This window comes from Nuphar pumila, chromosome 1, assembly GCF_984573655.1.
Source record: "Nuphar pumila chromosome 1, dmNupPumi1.hap1.1, whole genome shotgun sequence".
Lineage (NCBI taxonomy): Eukaryota > Viridiplantae > Streptophyta > Magnoliopsida > Nymphaeales > Nymphaeaceae > Nuphar > Nuphar pumila.
This window is the reverse complement of record NC_143249.1, coordinates 42,650,782-42,672,044: the sequence shown is the minus strand read 5'-3', so window position 1 is coordinate 42,672,044 and position 21,263 is coordinate 42,650,782. Positions and strand designations below refer to the sequence as shown.

General features: G+C 37.1%; 1 protein-coding gene across 1 annotated transcript; it reads right to left on the bottom strand.

Moving 5' to 3' along the window:
- Positions 1-4,675: 4,675 nt before the first annotated feature.
- Positions 4,676-13,356, bottom strand: LOC149848824 (Mitochondrial substrate carrier family protein). The gene is made up of 9 exons (XM_090012613.1): positions 13,238-13,356; positions 11,627-11,742; positions 10,727-10,784; positions 10,192-10,341; positions 9,633-9,843; positions 6,785-6,830; positions 6,517-6,637; positions 6,200-6,272; positions 4,676-5,277 (listed from the first exon to the last, which is right to left on the bottom strand). Exons 1-9 carry the CDS (start codon positions 13,320-13,322, stop codon positions 5,064-5,066), a joined length of 1,074 nt encoding a protein of 357 aa, XP_089868739.1. The 5' UTR covers positions 13,323-13,356; the 3' UTR covers positions 4,676-5,063.
- Positions 13,357-21,263: the final 7,907 nt, after the last annotated feature.

Below are 21,263 nucleotides of genomic sequence, written 5' to 3'. Positions count from 1 at the left end.
ACATCTGAGCATATAATCTCAAAAGGCTTTGTTGCTCTTTTATTGATAATATGAAAAGGAAGTACATGACTTTTGCATAAATGACAACTTGGACATTTTGACTCTAAACTGACTGCGGGTATTAGACCTTTAGCAGACAACTTGTCAAGAAAAACTTGACTACAATGACCCAAACAAAGATGCCATAAGTTTGGCTTATTAAGTTTCAAGACTCTAGATGAAGAACTATGATCTGTGGATCGACTCAAAAATGTTGGAAAGGAAGGAGCTGAAGAAGCCACGGCTACGGAAGACGACGTCTTCAAAGACACATGAGATTTTTCAAAGACGTACATGTTCCCGCGCCGTTCACCTTTAGCGAGCGTCTTCTTGGTGTAAAGATCCTTAAGATAAACAGAAGAAGGAGTAAATTCAACGGAAGAATTTGTTTCATCAACTAATTTAGACACAGATAGAATATTCTTTTGAATAGCAGGTGTGAGTAAGACATTTGACAAGGGTAATTGAGATTCAGGCAAAGAAAGGGAGACATTTCTAGTGTGAGAGATGGGGTGGTGAGATCCATCTCCTATGACTATAGTGCCATTTCCAGTATAAGGAGTCAAGTGAGAAAATTTACCTGCATCAGAAGTAACGTGTGCTGCTGCCCCTGAATCAATATACCATATACCTTCCTCATTTTGGCGCAAATTCATCTGATTGAAAGTAGTCATAAGGATATTTTGTACGTCCTGTGGAAGAACCTGTCTCTGAGGAGTACGAGCAAACTGATGAATTGCCTTCTGCCCTGGCCTACTATCTGGCCTCCCTGATTTGTTCCGGTTCTGAGGATTGTACCAGTAGTTTGCTTTAACATGTCCCCGTTTGTTGCATAGAAAACAAGTAGGAACACGTCCTCCTCGTGGTACACTGCTTGAACCAATACCTCCTCCACCTGGTGTAGGCAGTAATCCTCCTTTGTTCATAGGTGTTCCATTGGGGCGAGGGGGAGTAAATGAAACTCCTGTTTGAATAGGCGTATGTGTCATCATCACAGGATGAGCATCCTCTGACGCGTTTTCCTGATTTAAACTGACCTCATATTGCAAAAGCTTAGATTGAAGATCATCAAAACATGGAAGGACTGAGACAACCTGAAGTGACGTGCAAAACATGCGATATTCAGGTCCAAGACTACCTAATACCTGTTGTACCATATCCTTATCTGATACAGGACTTCCAATGGAAGCTAACTGATCTATAATCACTCTAACATCCCCCATGAACTCTGTAATGGATTTGTTTTCTTTTCGCATGGATTGGAATTTCCACTTGAGTTGCAAAGCCCGCGATTCGGAAACCTGAGAAAAGGAATGAGCTAGTCCATTCCATAACTTGGCAGCGGATTGGTCATCAGAGATAGTTTGTAAAACACGATCAGAAAGTGTGGAGGTTATGTAAGCAACTAATGTTTGATCCCGTTGTACCCATATGTCATAAGCTGGATTGGTGCTTCGAAGTTGACTCACCTTCCCATCTTCACCTGTTATTCCCTGCATGATATGTGTAGGTGGGGCGGGTGATCGCCCATCTAGATGCCCATAAAGACCATGACTGCGAATAAAAGGCACAATTTGGCGTTTCCAAAGCAAATAGTTATCATGTGATAACTTGTGGGTCATGAGGTGAGTAAGAAAACTAGGGTTCAATTTGGAATCCATAGATTTTATGAAGAATGAGAGAACAAACTATATTTAACAGTGTATTAAGAGAAGAAGAACAGCAATACTGTGTGCTGAAAATGATATCAGCAACACATTGCACAGAAATATAGTGACGTGCAACCCAGAAAATAATCTTCACACACACACGTTATTTAAAAAAAAAATTGCAATGTTGTGTAACGTGTGAACCAGGAATAGCAATGTTGTGTGCACAGAGAAATAGCAATGTTGTGTGCACAGAGAAATAGCAATGTTGTGTAACGTGTGAGCCAGAAAAAGAATTGGAAAAGAAAAGGAATCGAAATAGAAATAAGGATGCGCAAAACTGGGATGCGTGAAATCAGATTAGGAAAAGGAGAAACTGGAGAAATCTGATTAAGGAAAAGAAACAGAGAAATAGGGATACGTGAAACTGGGATGATGCGTGAAATCAGATTAAAAAGAAAACTGGAGAAATCTGATTTGAAAAAAAAAAAACAGAGAAAAGATCGGAAATAGATTTAAGGAAAAGGGATAGAGAAAGCCTACGTCCTTTCACGCACTGGTCTTTATAGGCCTTCCAGATCATCGATTTTCGTGCATGTGCTCTGATACCATGTCAGAAATATCAGCCTGTAGGTGTTAGGGATGAGGTAAAGAAAGAGAAGAGAGAGAAGAGTAGTCGGCGGCAATAGGGTTTTCCCTTTTACTTAATATTTATAAGTGGTACAATACAGGGCATAACTTTACACAGGTAATAAGAACTAATTACAAACATGCCACCGCTGTATCTCGAGGTGGATCAGGTCGGATCCATGATCCAAACTAACAAATATGTCTTGGATCTATTGAACGATGCAGGGTATCTCGGATCCAAGCCCAATGACATTCCAATGGAACAACACTTAAAGTTGGCTCATGATGAGACCACACTTACTGATCCAACTCCATACCGGCGGCTTGTGGGAAGGCTTATATATTTAACTATTACTCGGCCTGACATCACGCACTCCATCCACATATTCTTCGTCAGTTTATACAGGAACCACGTCAACTTCACTGGGACGCGGCCATGAAATTGCTTAAATATTTGAAGGGAACCCCAGGAAGAGGAATTCTATTAAGTGCTAATAGTTCTATGCGTCTTTGATGCTATGCAGATTCAGATTGGCCCGGTTGTCCTATTACAAGGTGCTCTACCACAGGATATTACACCTTCTTGGAAGACAACCCTATCTCATGAAAAACCAAAGAAACAAAATATTGTGTCTCGTTTGTCTGCTGAAGTTGAATACCGATCTATGGCCATGGCTACCAGTAAAGTCATTTGGTTAAGATATCTACTACGTGATCTTAGTTTTTCTCCCAATGAACCTGCCACTCTATATTGTAACAAACAGTCCGCCTTACATATTGCGGCCAACCTTGTCTTTCATGAGCGTACCAAGCACATCGAGCTTGATTGTCATTTTATCAAAGAAAAACTTCAGCAAAACATCATTACAACTCAGTTCATTCCTAGCAAGGATCAATGTGTTGATATCTTCACTAAGTCTCTTGGCCAAGACCAACTTGGTTATTTGCTTAGCAAGTTGGGCTTGATTGATCCTCAAGCACCCACTTGAGGGGAAGTGTTAAACGGTATTATCATTCTCTGGCTATCGGACTCCAGCGTTATCGTTATCTGGCTATCTGACTCTATATGGTTGCTACATTTTAGTATTTGTTATCGTGAACAACTGATCGTTGCTCCATTTTAGCATTTGTTAATGTGGGCAGCTGATCTTCATAGGCAGTTGCTAAAATGTAACATATGTTGTCCTATATTCATGCAAATGAGGATACTCCTTATCGAGTTATCGGGCTCCAATTATCGTGGAGCGCAGTTGCTACACTGCCATTTGACCCATCTTTTCACACGTCTCATTATATTCATCTTTTACTTTTTATTGTAACTTTTTCACATTTGTAGGCATTAGTTTAGTCTTGTATTATATATGGAACCCCATTTCATGGTTCCACATTAATCAATGAAGTGAAGTAAAATCTTTTACACCTTCAATATTGCCCTACTCTTAACAGATTTACGTAAGGTAATGGAATACATTTTCAAACCAAGACAAAATTGAGCAAGATTGTCTTGGCTACCACCACCAGCTCTCCTCTTCCTTCTACTTCTATCACCCATTTCTATTATATGTATATCACCGGTATTTAGGGGTGCCTTCAACACCGTAGATGAAGGACCCACATCAAAAAGCTGAAGAAACAATCCGTCATTTAGATGCCCCCTCATTATATTGTGATTTTATCATTGGTGGACTAGGAATAATTAATGGAGACCTTATCAAATCTGACCCCATAGACGGATTCAGCATCACCAATTTCATAGGAATCAACTCATAGATTGTATTTTCTTAATGAAAATATGATTTTTTGGATCAACAAACTTTGGCACATTTATAGCCATTGATTTTCTAATAATTACCGAAAAATCTTACATACAGGTCGGATTCTAGTATGGCGATAGGAATGACAAGGGAAAAGTGGAACTGAATCCAAATACAATGTTGACTCTTATTGGGCCTCATCACGGTTCTGTTCGTCCATGATATCCTATCTAGGATTAAACAGATGACGAGCTTGATGCGATTCGAGCAACAAGACCACAAAATCAGATCCACAAGAAAAGGAGCATCCTTGGGTTCGATTGCTGGAGCTAATGCTCCCCCTGCACTAGCGTACATGTGGTCTCTCTCTCTCTCTCTCTCTCTCTCTCTCTCTCTCTCTCTCTCTCTCTCTCTCTCTCTCTCTCTCTCACACACACACACACACACACACAAAAAAAAAAAAAATCAGATCCACAAGAAAAGGAGCATCCTTGGGTTGCACTAGCGTACATGTGGTCTCTCTCTCTCTCTCTCTCTCTCTCTCTCTCTCTCTCACACACACACATGCCCGCGCGAAAAGAATGAAAGAGCACCAGGAAAATATCAGTACATAAAATTGCAACTTTCTTCCATTGCTATACAAAGTGCCCTCAGAATTTCTGGATACAGATTCATGTTCATTACACTAACACCCATTGTGCAACACCAGATACCCCAACTACCCAACAGAAACATGTCTCTCCCATCAAGAGGTGATGCGTTTCAAAAACTTGCATCGCCCATGTATTGGCAACATCACAAAGGCAGCATTTGGTTGTAGAATAACCCAAGAAGGTTAACAAGAACAATGTGGGGGAGAATACAATTTCAATCAGAGAGCTTCCATATACCAAAACTACAAGCTCTCCAACAGTAAATCTTCATGGGATGACGGTGCCTAAGGGTCATCAGCTATCTATCGAGATGGCAATTTTGACTCGAGTGTGAAAGATTAAGCTACCTCCTCTACCGTAGAGCCTGTGTCTATTGATAGGCTTGCAACTTCATGCCCATCATTAAAATGGTCCCTCAGAAATTCCACTGCCATAAAGGTGAAAGCTGATGCCGGAACATACCAGATGATTCTGGGGACACTCCCTTTCAACATGCCTTTTATGCCTTCCACCATCCAAATCCTACGAACTGCATCTGACCAACCATTATACCTGCAATCAGAATGAAGCAAAAGCTACATCAAATTTTTAATTGTAACCAAGCAGGTGGCTTTCAAGAGAAGGAAAGGGAAGTCAATTTCACACTCAAGGAGAAATACTAGATTTCAAACTGAACAGCACCCTCATCTTTGATCTTGGACCATTTCAATAAACAAGCTCTAGCAGCATATAACACTCATCTTTAAAGTAAAATAATAAATGACAATCTCTGTAGTGAAAAATGGAACGGGCCAGCATCCCTCTATGGCAATGCTAGCTTTATCACTACCACAAAGGGCCGAAATAACCAAGACTACTGGTGTATTGTTCCACTAAATACTTAACAAATGTGTATGCAACCACATTACATAAAAATGTGAAAATGATGCCTGTGAATTGTTGTGTGGGCACTATGTATTGCACAATTGCCATATACTAAGGATAATAATAATGAGTGCAAGTAAACAAGTTTCACCCTAACACACTAGGCATACTAGGTACCCGGCCACTACATTGTCCAAACTTAGAAGTATGTGCCTGTGTGCAATATTTTCTTATGAGATAAATACTGGATGAGCTAATGGCAAAACAAATTAAGATTCATGTGATAGCCAGTGGATGTTTAAATAAGAACAATTCTTTGTCCCTTCCCGATGTGCACCTTATTCACAATATTATTTTCCTTTCTATCAGCATCAAGCATAGTCTAGAATATAGATACACTTCCCAGAAGAACACGAACTTAAGGATTGAAGCTGTTCTTGACTCATGAAGGAAAGCAACTAGATATGAGGGGTAGATAGAAAGGCTAAGGAAGATATTCGAGGAGTCCAAATAGTATAATTTAGGACAAGTACTGAAGAAAAACTTTTATCATTTGACTGAAAACAAAGTTGAAAACCAGGGATTTCATCTGGAACAGATATGGTCATACCTTATCCCAGATCCTTGCACTTGCATCCTTGTTTTGATAACATCCAAGGGGGTTGTCAGATACGCACTGAAACCTGCAAAAACAACATTTGAGAATTAATGATCCTTTAGCTGCCTTTATCCTTAAAAAGTAGAGAAATTCAAGGGCCTTGTAGGAATAATCAAGCTGCCTAAGGATGTCCGCATGTCTTGAGCCCAATTCCTAAATCGCAAAAAGTTGCTCATAGAAATCAAAAGATAGGCGGAAGCAGAGTAAATGAACCACGAAAAGAAAATAGTTAACCATATCATTGAAATCAAAAGGCAAAAAAGGTTTACCTCCAGCTACTCCTCCTAATAGCAGGCCACTGGCAGAACTGTGAGCATTATTATTCAGTGCATGAAACCATTTTTGCTTCCCATACTCGGTAATATCTTTAAGGGCTTCATAGAACATAACCTGCACAATGAATCAGAGACAATTTTCAAGGACAGCACTTGATATAAACCTGCCCACCTGACCTGTTTATTAAAGAAAAGTTGTGCAAACCAAGAGAAAAGGAATGGCATGGATGCCAATTGGCATATGTTAGCAGTGAATGCATACCATTAAACCAGCAAATGGCACATCTCGTGCAAGTGTGGACCAATAGCTGCAAAAAATGTCACCAAGTATCAGACCTTACTGCATATGGTTTAATGCTACAGACGTGAATGGAAGCACACAAATACTACAGATGTGAGCATAAGAACGTTCATTGCATGATGACACCCTAAATAAGAAGCACAAAAGTAAAGAGCAATAATTAGTTAAACCCGATTAGGTTTACATGCCTGCATACTTCAAGAGTTTGATGCCCAAGCTCCATCTTTCAGGTTTCACATGTAACCTGTGGCATCTTTTTCCTTAAGGCAAGCTTATTCCTAATCAGAATAACTACTAGGTAGATAAGAAGTCTCCACACAGAAGTTGTGATGCCACACAAAATGCTTGATGCAAATGTCTTCAAGACGGTTTATACAACAGACAATAAGGTTTTTGACTTTTTGTGAAAGTGAGAGAATGCATGCACTATTTTCTCTTCCCAATCTATGAACAAAAAGAATCACAGAGAAGAAAGGATGCATCCAAAACCATGAGACAGCTTTTTGCAGTCAGTACCATGATTATCATCTGCCAGGAAAATAAGAAAAGAAAAGCATTTGAGCAAATAGAACAAAGTCATAGCAAACAATGCTTTGTTCTCCATCTCTCCATCTTAGAGTAGAAGAGAAAAAAATAAGTGTTGCAGGCTATGTCACATTGGTGTAGGTGCGGGTGCCGATGCGGCACTTTAAAAAAACTTTGGTGCAGGGGTTCAAGGAGGGTATATATATATTTTTTAACAGTTTTAAGTTAACATTAAGTGTGTGTATATGTGCATTTATGTATTTATATATATAATATAGATAAAACTGGACTTGGTTAGGGTTAACTGAATCTACTTTTGGACAGAAATGGATCTCAGTGTGGTTGACTTCACCAGACACAAAGGAAGTTGTGTCCAAGTGTCGCACCCGCATGAGTGCAGGTGTGGTGCCCTGTTAAAAGAGTCCGTTTTACATAACTTGCACTTGATGTTGCATACATGGTTTAAAATGTAAAAAAAGTACCATTTCCTCATTGGTACACTTCTCAGTGTTTGTTAGTTTCAGCCTATTCCTTTGTGGAGTAATTGGCTGACCAGTTGAAGGGGATCTTGACTTCAATCCTCTCACTAAAACAGACCCAAGGCTGGATAAGAATGCAGCATCATTGCAAACAAGGCAATAAATTCCATTACAAGTGGGAGTATGCAGGCACTTATCTTAAATAAAGACAGACCTAGGGAAAGTCTCTGACTCAGTCAGCTGGAACTTTTTGTTTTGGTATGAAGAGTTTAGGCTTAAGAGATGACCATAAAAAAATTTCTGATTGTCAGCTGGAAATTTTTGTTTTGGTATGAAGAGTTTAGGCTTAAGAGATGAGTCATGACCATAATTTTTCTTTCAAAAGACGCCTAAAATCCACATTAATTTTTATGCCAGTCAATGGAGTAACAAGAAGAACCTTTTCTATCTCAAAGGATCTGCACCGACCTGTTCTCCCCATTGCTTTTCAACACTGTGTGAATGATGAAGCTTGCTCACAAAGAAAGCTGTTGGGATGGCTTTAGCCAGGGACTCGAGTTTTTAGTATCCCTCTCCTAACTCACCTGTTCTTCACCAAATAACATGTTGTTCAATACAGGAAGCAGGGACTACCTAGATGAGGAAAACCCCTTGATTCTCATGAACTTCAGACTGGTATTGGGCACATTACGTGCTTTTTTTCTCCATTAAAGAGGGCAAAGCGTGAAGCCGAGATTTAATGAGCATGCACAAAGCAGGTGAATGACACACCAAATAGCTGGCCAAAAGCAATAACTCAGGGGCCAACCAAAAGCCACCTTAAGTAAAATACCAGGTAAGAAGCTTTGATAATTTTTGGATGTGAATTCTGGCATTACCAGTCAAAAATCTTGGAAAGTCACCCTCATTATTGGATAACAAGGAAAAGTTATTGGTCAATCGTAAAACCGCTTAGTAGGAAGATACAGCTGTCACCTACAAGGCATCTGTGAAGGGCAGGTAGGGAAGACACAGCTGTCAATGAATCTGACGTGTTTCCTGCCAAGGGCAGCTGATAGATTATTTTCTTGCGAGGAAACAGTCAGATTCATTTCTATACAAGTTGTCCTTGTTGACTACCCTTAAAAAAAAGTGACATCCATAAACAGCAATTGAGATCAAGCCTGCATCTAAAACCTCCATTTAACATAATTATCATTCCATGATCTTTTTAAATGGACGCCAATGAATTGGTGGGAATTGCAACGAATTAACACGAGTTTTTGTATGAGCATCATGGCATGAGTAGCATTCAAACTGTCAAAGGAAAAATATACATTTGAAGAATGATAGACATGTTGAGCTAGCTCATAACTTTGTCAAGTTTTATGCATATAATTGAGGTTGATGGATTTAGGTTCTAATAATTCGCCTAGAAAATTGGTGGGAAATCTGCTCTGATTTTTATGGCAGCATAAAAGGAGTCAAGCATCATCATGAACATCATCGGTAACATTCTGCTTAACAAGTGACTATAGACAAATGTGGAGGATCTCGCATTAGAATCTAGAATCAAACAGCACGCCTAAATACAGTGACACCTGAACAAGGATACTGCACCGTAGTCACATTTAAAATCAACTAGTTAATTGGTAGTAGCTCATTTGCTGCTAATACCAACAAAAGAAACTAGAGAAGATGATTGACAGGAATGAACCCACATAGTATGAGTCTTGCAAAGAAATTTCTTTCTCTATCAGCAAATGCCAGAAGATGAATATAACTCACGTAAGCCAAACTCCAAAAGTTAAGAATAAAAAGCATACCCTGCATACAATCCCCTTAAACCTTGTTGCTTCCAAATCGAACAGCCAGCCTGAAGCATACTAGTGTAGTACCCATACATTTGTGCTCCAGATTTAGGACAAATATTTTCCTTCAATATGACAGCATTCCAGGACTTTTGGGTGCCTTGGACCTGCATACGTTGTTTCATCACTTCACATGGCACATACACAAATGATCCAAGTGTATCACCTGAAGCACAAAAATTGGCAAAGTCTCAGAGTTCTATCATTGTGTAACAGCAAGAAGACATCACATTGTCACAACCACCAAACTTGAAGAAACAGAAGTGCATGTGTTTCCCTAAGAGTGAATGTGAAAGAAGTGCAAATAAATGAACAAAATAATCACAATTCAACTCTTAACCTAAATGTACTTTCAGTCTTCCCCACAATAGTCCTTTACATATTGTACTTTATTTCTTGTATCCCTTATCATATTGTATTCATTCTTGTATAATGAATAGTACTTCACGATAACAAATCCAAGTTCACCTCCAATTAAATAACTTCCAGTAATAATGAAGCACAAAGTACTTACCAACTCCGCCGGCAATGAAGTGGGTCCAGTGACCTCCCAAGTTAGGATGTAATTCCTCTATCCACTTTTTTGTTGATTCAATGACACCAAAGTATGTTGCCCCTGTGGCTAATGACCCAGTCAATCCTGGAGCTATCCCTCGATAAAACCCTGACAGAATCATACATCCAAACTTAAATGCATAAGTATGATAAATAACGGATATGCTTTTTCCATATCTATCACCAAGCACGACAACACTATCTAAAAAACTATGGCAATGTAATTTTAAAATATATAAACCAATAAACAGCTTTGTCAGCATATATTGGTGAAATTTGCAAGTCACAGTTATTTCCTAAGGTAGAATGAAATTAGTTATCAGGTTGCAAGTATACAAGTGGACCCTTAAATAGGCAATGTCAAGTTGATTCAATAAAAATCTCTTGGATACTCATAAATCGCAAATTGTATACCATATCCGTAATCCATAACTGAAGCATCACAACATACTTGAAACAAGTTTTATGACTATATTAAGCATGTCAAATGTTACCTTTTAATCCATCAGCCAGCCATACTGTCCGAACCATTTGTAAGATGCTCTTCTGTGTCTAAGAGAGACAAAAGGAAAATTGGTGACTACCAAAATCCTAAAGGAAAACCTCCCATAGATGAATTGAAGAAATATTCTCTAGCTAAGCAGTAAATATAATCTCAATTATATGAAAGTAAAAATAGCAAGCAACAGTAACACCCAACAAAATTTGTCAGCAAATCCAATTATGTCACTGCCAATTCTATACTACAGCAAACAAGAATGTGCAAGTTGGAATTTTTTATACAAAGACTAGCCAAAACCAAGCATCAAAGGCAAATATGGAATGCCCATACTCACATTGAAAAGATTTTTTAAATACAAATAGATATTAAAATAATAAGGCCATTTTGTATTCATCTAGTAAGGCATAAAGTTGATTCTCGCTAAATACATTTCTTTAATTTCATTATGGATCTATTCTGAAAAATCTAGGAGTACAGACTAAGCTGAAGATTCAAGACAGACCATGTTTCTTCTTTTCTTATTATTGTGTATATTTTAATTGGGTTCATGCATAACCAGATAATTGATTACACCGTTAATTTTGGCATAAACGTGATTGATGTTTTTTTCAGCTTAAACTCCATTGCTAACCAACTTTATGCATCAAAGAAAACATTTCTGTCTTTAAACCAGAGATCTCCAAAAATGCCCTTTTTGATAGGATCGGCAGAAAACTAGGCAACTTCCTCATCCCTCATAGGCTGGACATATAGTAAACAGCAACAACGTACCCCAACAACAAGCAGATGTACAAAGTCATATAATAAGCAATCAGCATAAAGATGACCAAAGAAATAATAATAACAGCAACAATAGATAGGTACAACCATGCCAAGTTGCATGACAACATACCTCGCATCCACTTATTACAGCTTGACTTTGAATTCGTGTCTTCAATGTGTCGATTGGATGCATAATGCCTTCCCCAAAAGCCCCAGCAAGACCTCCCCATACGAATTCCCTCCAGACTACAATAATTAAAAAAAGAAAAAAAGAATATATTAAAAACTTATTGGTGATGAATCATAGATAAGCAATAACATGAACATAAATTTCATCATCTCACTTCCTACATACCTACTAAGCATTACGCTATCAACTTCTCATTTGTCATGTAAAATTGTCAACTTAATCCCTCCCAATCTTACCTGATACTACAGTCAGAATTCATTCAACTAGAGCTGGCTTCAAAGCCTCTCCATGGGTGGAAAAATGTAAAGTTTGAAATCTTCATCAATGAGTATGATATACATGCACTTATCATGAATGAAAAGGATTCTGGTTCATTGGCAATCGCAATTCACAAACTATGAATTTAATCTCAAATTGGTAAGCCAACTAAATTTGAGTGCCCGGTTCCCTTTTTTAATCCTACTGATGCCAGTATCCGGCATGTGACTGCTTCTACTTCATTAAAAAAGATGATTCATATCCTAAAAGTGTTATCACAAAGAAACAATGTTCTTGGTTTAAGCAATTTAAGTTTATGAGTTCTTCTCTTTTCTCAATCTGGTTGCTTTAATCACAGTGCCATGAACTCTATTCCATACAACAAACAACAACAACAACAACAACTACGCCTTCATCCCAAAACAATTGGGGTCAGCGATGTGAACCAAAAAAGAAATTCATTTTGGGTCTTCCACATGAATCCTTTTCCTCCAATCATTTCTATCCAACGCCATGTCCTCCAATGAACTCTATTCCATGTTATACAAAAAAAAATTATACGATGAAACAAAGAAAATAACAAGAGTGGGGCTTTTGACACAGCTCTCATCCATGCCCTTTTGGGAATAGAATTTCCGGGTATACTGACGTTGGTGGTAGAGGGTAAAGGAAACATCTTTGCACCAAATACGCTATCTTCCGCAACCAGCAATTCGTTCCATTCTAATCTAGAAGAAGAGAATAAGTATTTCTACATCATTGTCAATATTAACTTATCAACTACAAACTTCATGTCAAACTGGTACTGGAACGAAGTTCCGAGGAAACCGTCTTAGTTCATGCTCATTGTTGAAATTCCCCATATATAGCAATAAAAATTTGCAGACACACTATTGAGAGGTGATAAAATACCATAGTTTGAATTTAAACTGATTGCTCGTGTCTCCAATTGTATTATCAAGCTAAGTCAGACTGAAGATAATCTATCAGTAGATGGACCGTTAACCTCAGCAAAATGAGATGAAATTGGAGAGCATGTACTTAATGCGACAGCAGGACGTCAAGAAAATTTGTGCCTCAATCGATTCAGAAAATAGAAAACGAACAAATTCTTGATATTTCCAAACTATGTCTAAAGCCCAAACCACCAAATTTATCAGAAAAAATAAACAAACCCCATAAAAAAAAAGATATAAGCCGATGAAATTTTTTGTAGAACGAAGTGTTTCGGAGGGAATGAGTTGGTTGCGGTGTTGATTGTGAAAAAAAAAACTAGAGACGAGAAGGAAGTACCAAAGAAATGATGAGGGCTTCCGTCCCACAAATCGGCTCTCGAGACGCGAGCTCTCCGAGATCCCGAGTCGGATTCGGACGCCATGATCGGTCGATAGAAGAGAGGATCTTCGCTCCCTTTTTCTTCGTGTTCGTATCTTTCAAATTTGGGGTTTAGGGTTTTAGTCTCTCTCTCTCTCTCTCTCTCTCTCTCTCTCTCTCTCTCTCTCTCATGGAACCTAGGGAACCAAACGGATCGGATACAAGACGGATCCGAATCTAAATCTGAAGTGCAAACAGTAGATCCGGATCTAAGTCCGAATCCGAACTATACATGGTGAGGTAGAATTGAATCCGGGTTCGAAATCTATGTTGCAATACTGGATTCAATAAACAGAGAGAGAGAGAGAAAGAGAGAGAGAGAGAGATTAAAGCAAGCTCTTTACATGTGAAAAATGCAACAAAACCAGATTTTGATCCAACCTAAGATACTGATCCTAAAAAGACCCGGATTCCAGAACCATCCGATTATGCAGATATCTGAATCAAATCAGAATGTACTTTTGGGTCCTGCTTTCAGGATCCGAAACTGGGAAAAAATGTCATCGATCTTTTTGCGTCCATAGTGGAAGTGTGAAACGGAAACAGGTCCACTTTTGAAACTGGATCAGACTCCTATATCACAATAGAGTTTCAGATCCAGATCTGTTATATTCTGTGGTCTGGTGGAATATGATCCAGTGCAAATGCATAAAAGCTTCCTTTTTGTTCCTTTGGAAAAAGTAAAATGGGTCAACTTAGATCGAGTTCTGACCCAAATACTACTAAACGAGTGTGCTCAATCCTACTTGCTTCTAATCTAACCTCGATCCAGACATATGCTACCTCTAACAATATGGACCAGATCTGGTTCAGACACCCAGTCTTAACTCCAGCCCATTTGCTGTCCAATTAATCCACGAGAGTACTTGGGGCGAAAATGATTGGATTCGGACACCACCAATCCATATATCCAATATGCTAAACGGCAGCGGCTGCGTATCATGAGCGTACATGCATGTTCATGAGCCACTCGGATGCGTTGAGGGTTATTCATCATCACTCTATTCTTAGGTGCTTAGTTTCTATTATAGGGGTGTCAACGGGTTGGGTTGGGTTAGAATTCAGGTGGAACCAGACTTGAACCAAATTTTGGGGTATGCTATCGGGTCTGGACCCAAGTTTAATCGGATCCATTATAAGAAAAACCATACCCGGATCCGATAAGAACAATATGAACCAAATCCGGACCATACCGGGTCAAACCATATTTTTTTATCATTGTTACATTGAAAATTTGTGGGTCTTAATAGGGTCGGGTTGGATCGGGTCTGGGTCGGGTATAAAATTTCACATACTATACTCGGATCCATGCATTAATCGGATCTTCGGGTCTGGATCCCAAACTTAATCGGGTCTTTTTATTTATCACCATACCCGGACCCTAAAGGATTTGGTTCGGGTCGAGTCGAGGTAAACCTGGCCCGTTGACACCCTTAGTTTCTACTACATCATTATAAAATATATGTCAAGTGGCACATGCTTAAGTTTTTTTTTTCTTCCTTTTACTCAGAGAAACCACCCCAGGCGCAGAGACCTAGCCGTGCTGGCTCAGTCTGTTGTACTTATGGTCGTTGTCCTGTAAGTGTAAAACTCTAAGGGTTCACCTTCAACCCCACGAAATCACCAAGCTATGTCTTACGCAGGGCACATGGGATTTGAACCTAGGCTGCTCGTCAAATGGCCTAGGCCTCATCCCACTTCGCCAAACCCTCTAGCACATGCTTAAGTTGACTACCAAGAAATTGAAGTCTCATATTAAAAGCCAATGCCAAACATGAGAATTTTGGCAGTCCTAGACCATTAAAATACCCACGTAGTGAATTTGTCCAATGCTCGATTCCTATTAAGTTGAATGGATCCAGGTATTCCATCGATTTTATTACAACAATTCCTATCATTGACATTCTAGTTATATGGATTCCTAACATTAATACTTACATTGGATCTAAATTTGTACCTAAACCCATTTGATACCCAATAACTTTATCAACCAAGGAAAAAGTTTCTAATAAAACCCTTATTCATGTTTGAAAGCAAGAAAAATTCTCACAGAAAAAGAAAATTTTGCATATGAAAAGTTTTGATACGTTAACTTTTGTAAATGCAAAACTCGTTTATTTGTTTATTTGTGTAGCGTGAGAAAAATGAGAGAGAGAGATGAAAATAATGGTGGATGGAAGAAAGATAAAGACGGAGGAAGCTCTTCCTGTGGCAGCCCCATGGGATGAGATGTGATGTGGGTGAATGGTTGCTATAATAAAAAAGATTTTATGAGAGGAAAAATTCTTCCACCCCTTTAGGTGGAGGAATTTTTTTTACAAAAAACTATACTTTTTAAAAAAACTTTTTTTCAAAAATTTTCTCTCGTTTAAAACAGTTGGAAAAGTTGTCATTTTTTTTACTTGCATTTTTTCGGCCATTTTCTCATATCCAAACTTGCCCTAATCTCAAAATTTTTGCATGCTTAGAATAATTAGTCTTGACCAGTGTCTTTAAACTTCATTAACATATAATATGGTCCTGAGGATAACATCTAACTCAATGAGTCTTTTTAAAACATAGGATATTTTTAGCTACTCTCTCGATTAATTCATATGTATATTTTTATATTTTTGTCTAATAATTGATATTTCTTTGGTTAACAGCGAGCATTGAAAAAAATTCAGTGAATAGAGCAAAACAAACAATCCAACATACTAGTGGATTGTCTTCATACCTCGAGAGGTATCATACGAGGGTAAGTTTCTTATTTTCTAAGTTTATTTTTTTCACGTAGTATAGTAATAAATATGTTTGATCTAATAGATTCTTAATTTGTTATTTGCATACTGAAATAAATAGGTAGGAACTAACGGCAAGTGTATTCTACAAAAAGATGCATACCCATTCAGATCGCACGACATTCATCAGTAACGAAGCAGAAGATACCTTTGTAAGTAACATTCATTCATTCTATTTTGTACATTATCATTAGTTATTGATAACCAATTATTAACGATGTGTAGACGAAGTTGTAATCTGTGAAGATTGAAAATTCAACATCTTCTTCACAAGGAAGCCAATCGATGACGTAACAAGATGTCTTTGCCAAGGTCCTTAGGATACAGTATGGACACGTGAGAGGGATGAGTACATTCTTTCCTCCATCCTACTCCTGTCAGGCCTGAATTTTGCAATTATCTACTCAACTAGAAGTGATGTAGATAGAGGTCCAACATTTAAGGCACGAGAGAAAGAAGCAACTAGGAAGGTCAGAGAGAAGATGGAGGCATTTATAGATGTGCAAAGACAGAACCCCCATCCTAGATCTAAAAATTTTAAACTCTTTGCTTTTATGAAAAGTGTATATGTTTTGATGAATTAACTCTTTCCTATAATTGCTACAATTAAATTTTAATCTATGTGAATATTAGAAGTGTATATGTTTGTTGCAGGCTTAGAGATGATCAAATAAAGTATAAGGGGCTTGTATTTAAAGTGTATTTGTTGCAGGCGTGGAGATGATGCAGTGAGTTTGTATTTGAATTGTGTTTGTTGCAGGCTTGAAGTGGATGTAGGGGAGGTTTGTATTTTTGAAGTATATGTTTGATTTTTGAAATGTATTTGATGTTTTTGTTGAATGCACGTTTGAAGTGTATTGAATGTTTGAGAATGTATGTTTGAAGTGTATTGAATGTTTGAGAATGTATATTTGAAATGTAATGTCATTTTGCTGAATATATGTTTTAGTTGTTAATTTTAGTATATTTGAAGTTTTTGTTGAATTAAATATTTGAAATATTTAAATAAAAAAATTTAAAACTAATTGGTAGTTTTAATTTATAGTTCTATATTATATAACTATAACATTCTTGTCTTGTAGTTATAGGCGAGATCCCTTTCTTGTCATTATAGCCAGCCTATAATGGTGAGTTAATTCTCCCTGTTATATCCTATAATGGCGAGTTAATGCTCGTCGCTATAGGCTATAACGGCGACACCAAAATCTTATAACCTATAGGTAGCCTATAACGGCAATCCAAAGATCTAGTCATTATAGGCTACCTTGTCGCTATTAGTGTTCCTAGTTCCAATGAGTAATCTCGCTGGTATTGGGTTACCTTTAACGATGACCTATAAATGTCGTCGTTATTAGTTAACAAAGGCAATTTCTTTACGGCAACTTAACTGCAATAATTTTTGCCGTTATAAGCCAATAGCGACGAGAAATAGAGCAATAGTGATGAGAAAAAACACTGCTATTGACCCTCATCCTTGTAGCGATTGGACTGAATAAGTTAATTAAAGACAGAGAGATCATAATAGCCTTGTGATGTTATTTTTGGCATTTCATTTATTGGATGTGCAATTCTTAGAGCTATGCAGTCAGTGTAGCCTTATGATGTTTTCATACATTGCTTCAAATTTCAATAATAAAATAAGCAGATAGTGCATAAAACTACTAATTGGAAGAATTTTATTAGTGTTTGCTATGTTGTTGCAACCTCTTGAAGTCAGTTAGTGAAATAATAGTTTTGAAGACTTGGATGAAGTGAGCATGAAAATGGAATTATTGACTCGATTGGATTTGTATCCATGGTGTATTTCTTCAATGAAACATGTGGAGATCATAGGTAAGAAGAAAACAATCTTCATGTTTACTTCGATCGTGCAAATAACTGTCAGATTGATTCTTGAACAATGTGATTTATGGGTGGAATGTTGGTTGTCTTATGAGTGTTGTGCAAGGGATGTGGTTCGTGTTAGTTGGAAAGCTTTCAACTTTTATGATTATTGTGATGGGTTGAGTTTAAGTATGATTCATGAGGAATGTATTTAATTATGGAGCCAACACTAAACTCTTGTGCTAATTAGGACAAGGTGCAAATTTGCAATTCCTAATTGTGTAACTTGACACCAACATAGGGCAGCCAAATCGCTTATGCTGAACTGAAAGAGTCTTAGCCATTCTAATCTCAAAACATAAAAATTGAGTGGATGTTGGAGTTGCATAGGTGATTGTGTGCATCGATAATGTTCCGGAAGTTCAAGAATTTTGTATTCTTTCATATTATTATCTTTTTGAGGATTTAAAACTTTTATTTAAGAGTCTTTTTCCATAACCTAACATGCTTTCTAGAGTTGAATTGTTTCTTTATCATGTTATTGTGATGATTGGTTTTACTGCTCTTTATAGAATTTAGTGTTAATTTGGTTGAAATAACTTTTTCTTCTGGTCTTACTTTTGTTGCTACCTTGTATCAAATCTTTTCCTGAAGTTTCGACGTCCAATATTGCAATCATTTTGACGGGGTTGATTTTGTGTTGTGCTTGAACCCATGCATTGTATGTTGTCAAATCTTGGACTCAACTTCCTAACTGGAAACTCATAGTCATGTCATTGTATGCTTCTTGTGTAATGGGGTTACTTATTTGTTGTCCAATTGTTACTTTCATCAATTAGTAGATTAGAAGAAAGAGTTTTAGGCTTATCTATGTAAGCCTATCCTTCCCTAGCAACTTGTTATGTTAATTAGTAGATTAGAAGAAAGAATTAGTCTGTATAGGCAAGCTTGTGCTTAAGCTTACCGCATGGAAAAACTTCAATATGTTTATTATATTCACATGGAGATATCAATGGTTAAAAAAATTGGTTAATTTTCCATTAAAAAAATAGTTCGTGAATTTTGCTCTCTCTAGGATTCATTAAAAAAAAGTTATACCCACTAGGAGGAAACATGATTTGGACATTTAGAGTAGCATATAATTGGATAGTCTACAACTCTCTTGCAATTTGTTATGTCTATTCTATGAGGGAATTTGTTTGACTTACTTTTTTTAAAAGGTGCCAATGGAATCGAAGGACATCCTTGATAGCATAGTTGTTGTGGCTTTATCTCATCCATCATTGCTGGTGAGATTTGTGATGTAATTTGATCTTGTTCTATTTTATTTGACAATTTTTTATTGTTTGTCTTACAAAATCGGCCCTATCTTCATATATTGCCAGTTGCTCTATTATGTGTGAAGAAAATTATTAAACTGTCAGTAACTTGCTATGATATGCATTATGTATATATGTATGTACGTATATATGTGTGTACCCAAAACCCCATATTGATGGTCATCATAACCTGGTTTGCATGTATTAAAGCTCTCTCACAACTACTTGAAAATCCACCTGAAAGAAATTTGCATATTTTTTGCGAGATATGGTTGCCCACTCATTTGGGCAACTTGAAAATGGACATGAATTAAAGCGGGATACTTCCAAACACATGTTTGATTAGGGTAATTCAATCCATGAAAGTGATATGCTAGACTTTTTGTGATTGAACTTTCTGCACCATTTTATCCCCATTTTTTCAATAACAAGCCTTAGAAGTTCCTTTCATGAGGTACATGCCAAAATACTTCAAAGAAAGTTGTTCGAGGGAGAAACCAAAAATAATTGATGCAACCTAAGTGTGATCGGATGAGTTATCGTGTTAGTCTTTTTTTTACTCATGTTTGTCAATGTATTTGTATGCTAGTATTTTAGTCATGTGAGATTGTTTTGGTCATTTTGTGCTCTTTTTCTTCTAGTGTATGCTTTGGGTGTAATTCACATTATTGAAGCTAACAAAGTTCGACAAAACCTTCTTTTGTAACATGAACCTCTCTTGGAAGGACAAGTATTGAAATGCGAAAACCTGTAACATGCACAAAACCTCTCCAAATATATCATTTAAAGTAGTGTTTCTTAGAGTGTATCTTTTACTAAAGTTTGATATTTTTGCTTGGATGCATTCCATTGTGTGTCACCTGAAGTTCATGAACTTGCACTGGTTGTGAGCCCTTTCGTCTGACATGAAACACCATCAGAAAAATTCATTAAATGGATCCTCGTGTTGATTCTTATAATGTTTGTATTTGATAATTTCATAGTTGATTCTATTTTTTAATCGTATTCCTGCATCCACTATCTCCCACTTTCACTCCCTTAACGTTCCCAACTCCTGCTCTTGACTACTATGGTGGAAATGTTATGCACATCTGTTTTTTATGGTGTTAACAAGAATTTCTAGTTAGGTGAGCCTTAGGTACTTAAATGGTGTTATTGAATGACATTGAGCTGGTTGCTTATGCTAGCATTGTAGATCCATCATTTCTTGTCCTTTTGAAGTTGCTAACTTGCATATTTCTATATCTAGTTACTCATGTTCTCTCAAATTTGTTTTGAGTTACCAGTAGTTTTTCTAGTGGCAAATGTAAATTATGATCCATATGAACAAACTTGATATTTTTAATTTGAAGTCAACTGTTTGTTAGACTTGAACATTATGGTTCATGTATTGTTATTGAGAGTGGTATTGCTTGCACTTTTCTATGAAGGTACATGTGGAAACTTCTTTAGCATTGCATGCACTAACAAAAGTTAATCCTACTTGTACAGGGGTATCACTACAAGCCTTGAGGGAGAGTGCTTCCTTTGAAAAGGTTAGCAAATTGCCTGATTGGTAGCGAGATAAGTTTGTCTTCTATATTTTTCAAATTGTGGCTTGTTTGTTGCTTGTTTACTGAAAATCATTGCTTATCATCTAAATCATTTTCTGCTAAGGTTGGATGTATGCATTCTCAAAGTTTCTATGTTCTTTAATTTGTCTTATATTTTTGACATTTTCTCATGCCTTCAAACAAAAATTTATGTGGTCAGTGTTATTTTTAAACAAATTTAAATGTTGATATGTTTTTTACCGTCAAAGTTTTTGTTTTCTTATACTTTTAAATGTTTTTATATGTCCATCTAATATTTTTGTTGTTTTAATTTCATTGCATATTCTAGCTAGAAACTTCATAATATTAGATAAAATGAACTTCCAACGTTAAAATCCTTGTAAGAAAAAATGAATGTAAGATTCCCATTAAATTGATAGTTACCTTCCAGATACTATGTTGAAAGAATTTATGGCAAGGAGTCATTTTT

Coding starts and splice junctions, on each gene's coding strand:
- LOC149848824 (XM_090012613.1), bottom strand. CDS start 13,322: ATGGCGTCCGAATCCGACTCGGGATCTCGGAGAGCTCGCGTCTCGAGA. Junction 11,743..13,237: donor AAGCCCTCATCATTTCTTTG/GTACTTCCTTCT, acceptor TAATTATTGTAG/TCTGGAGGGAATTCGTATGG. Junction 6,638..6,784: donor TGCCATTTGCTGGTTTAATG/GTATGCATTCAC, acceptor TTCATTGTGCAG/GTTATGTTCTATGAAGCCCT.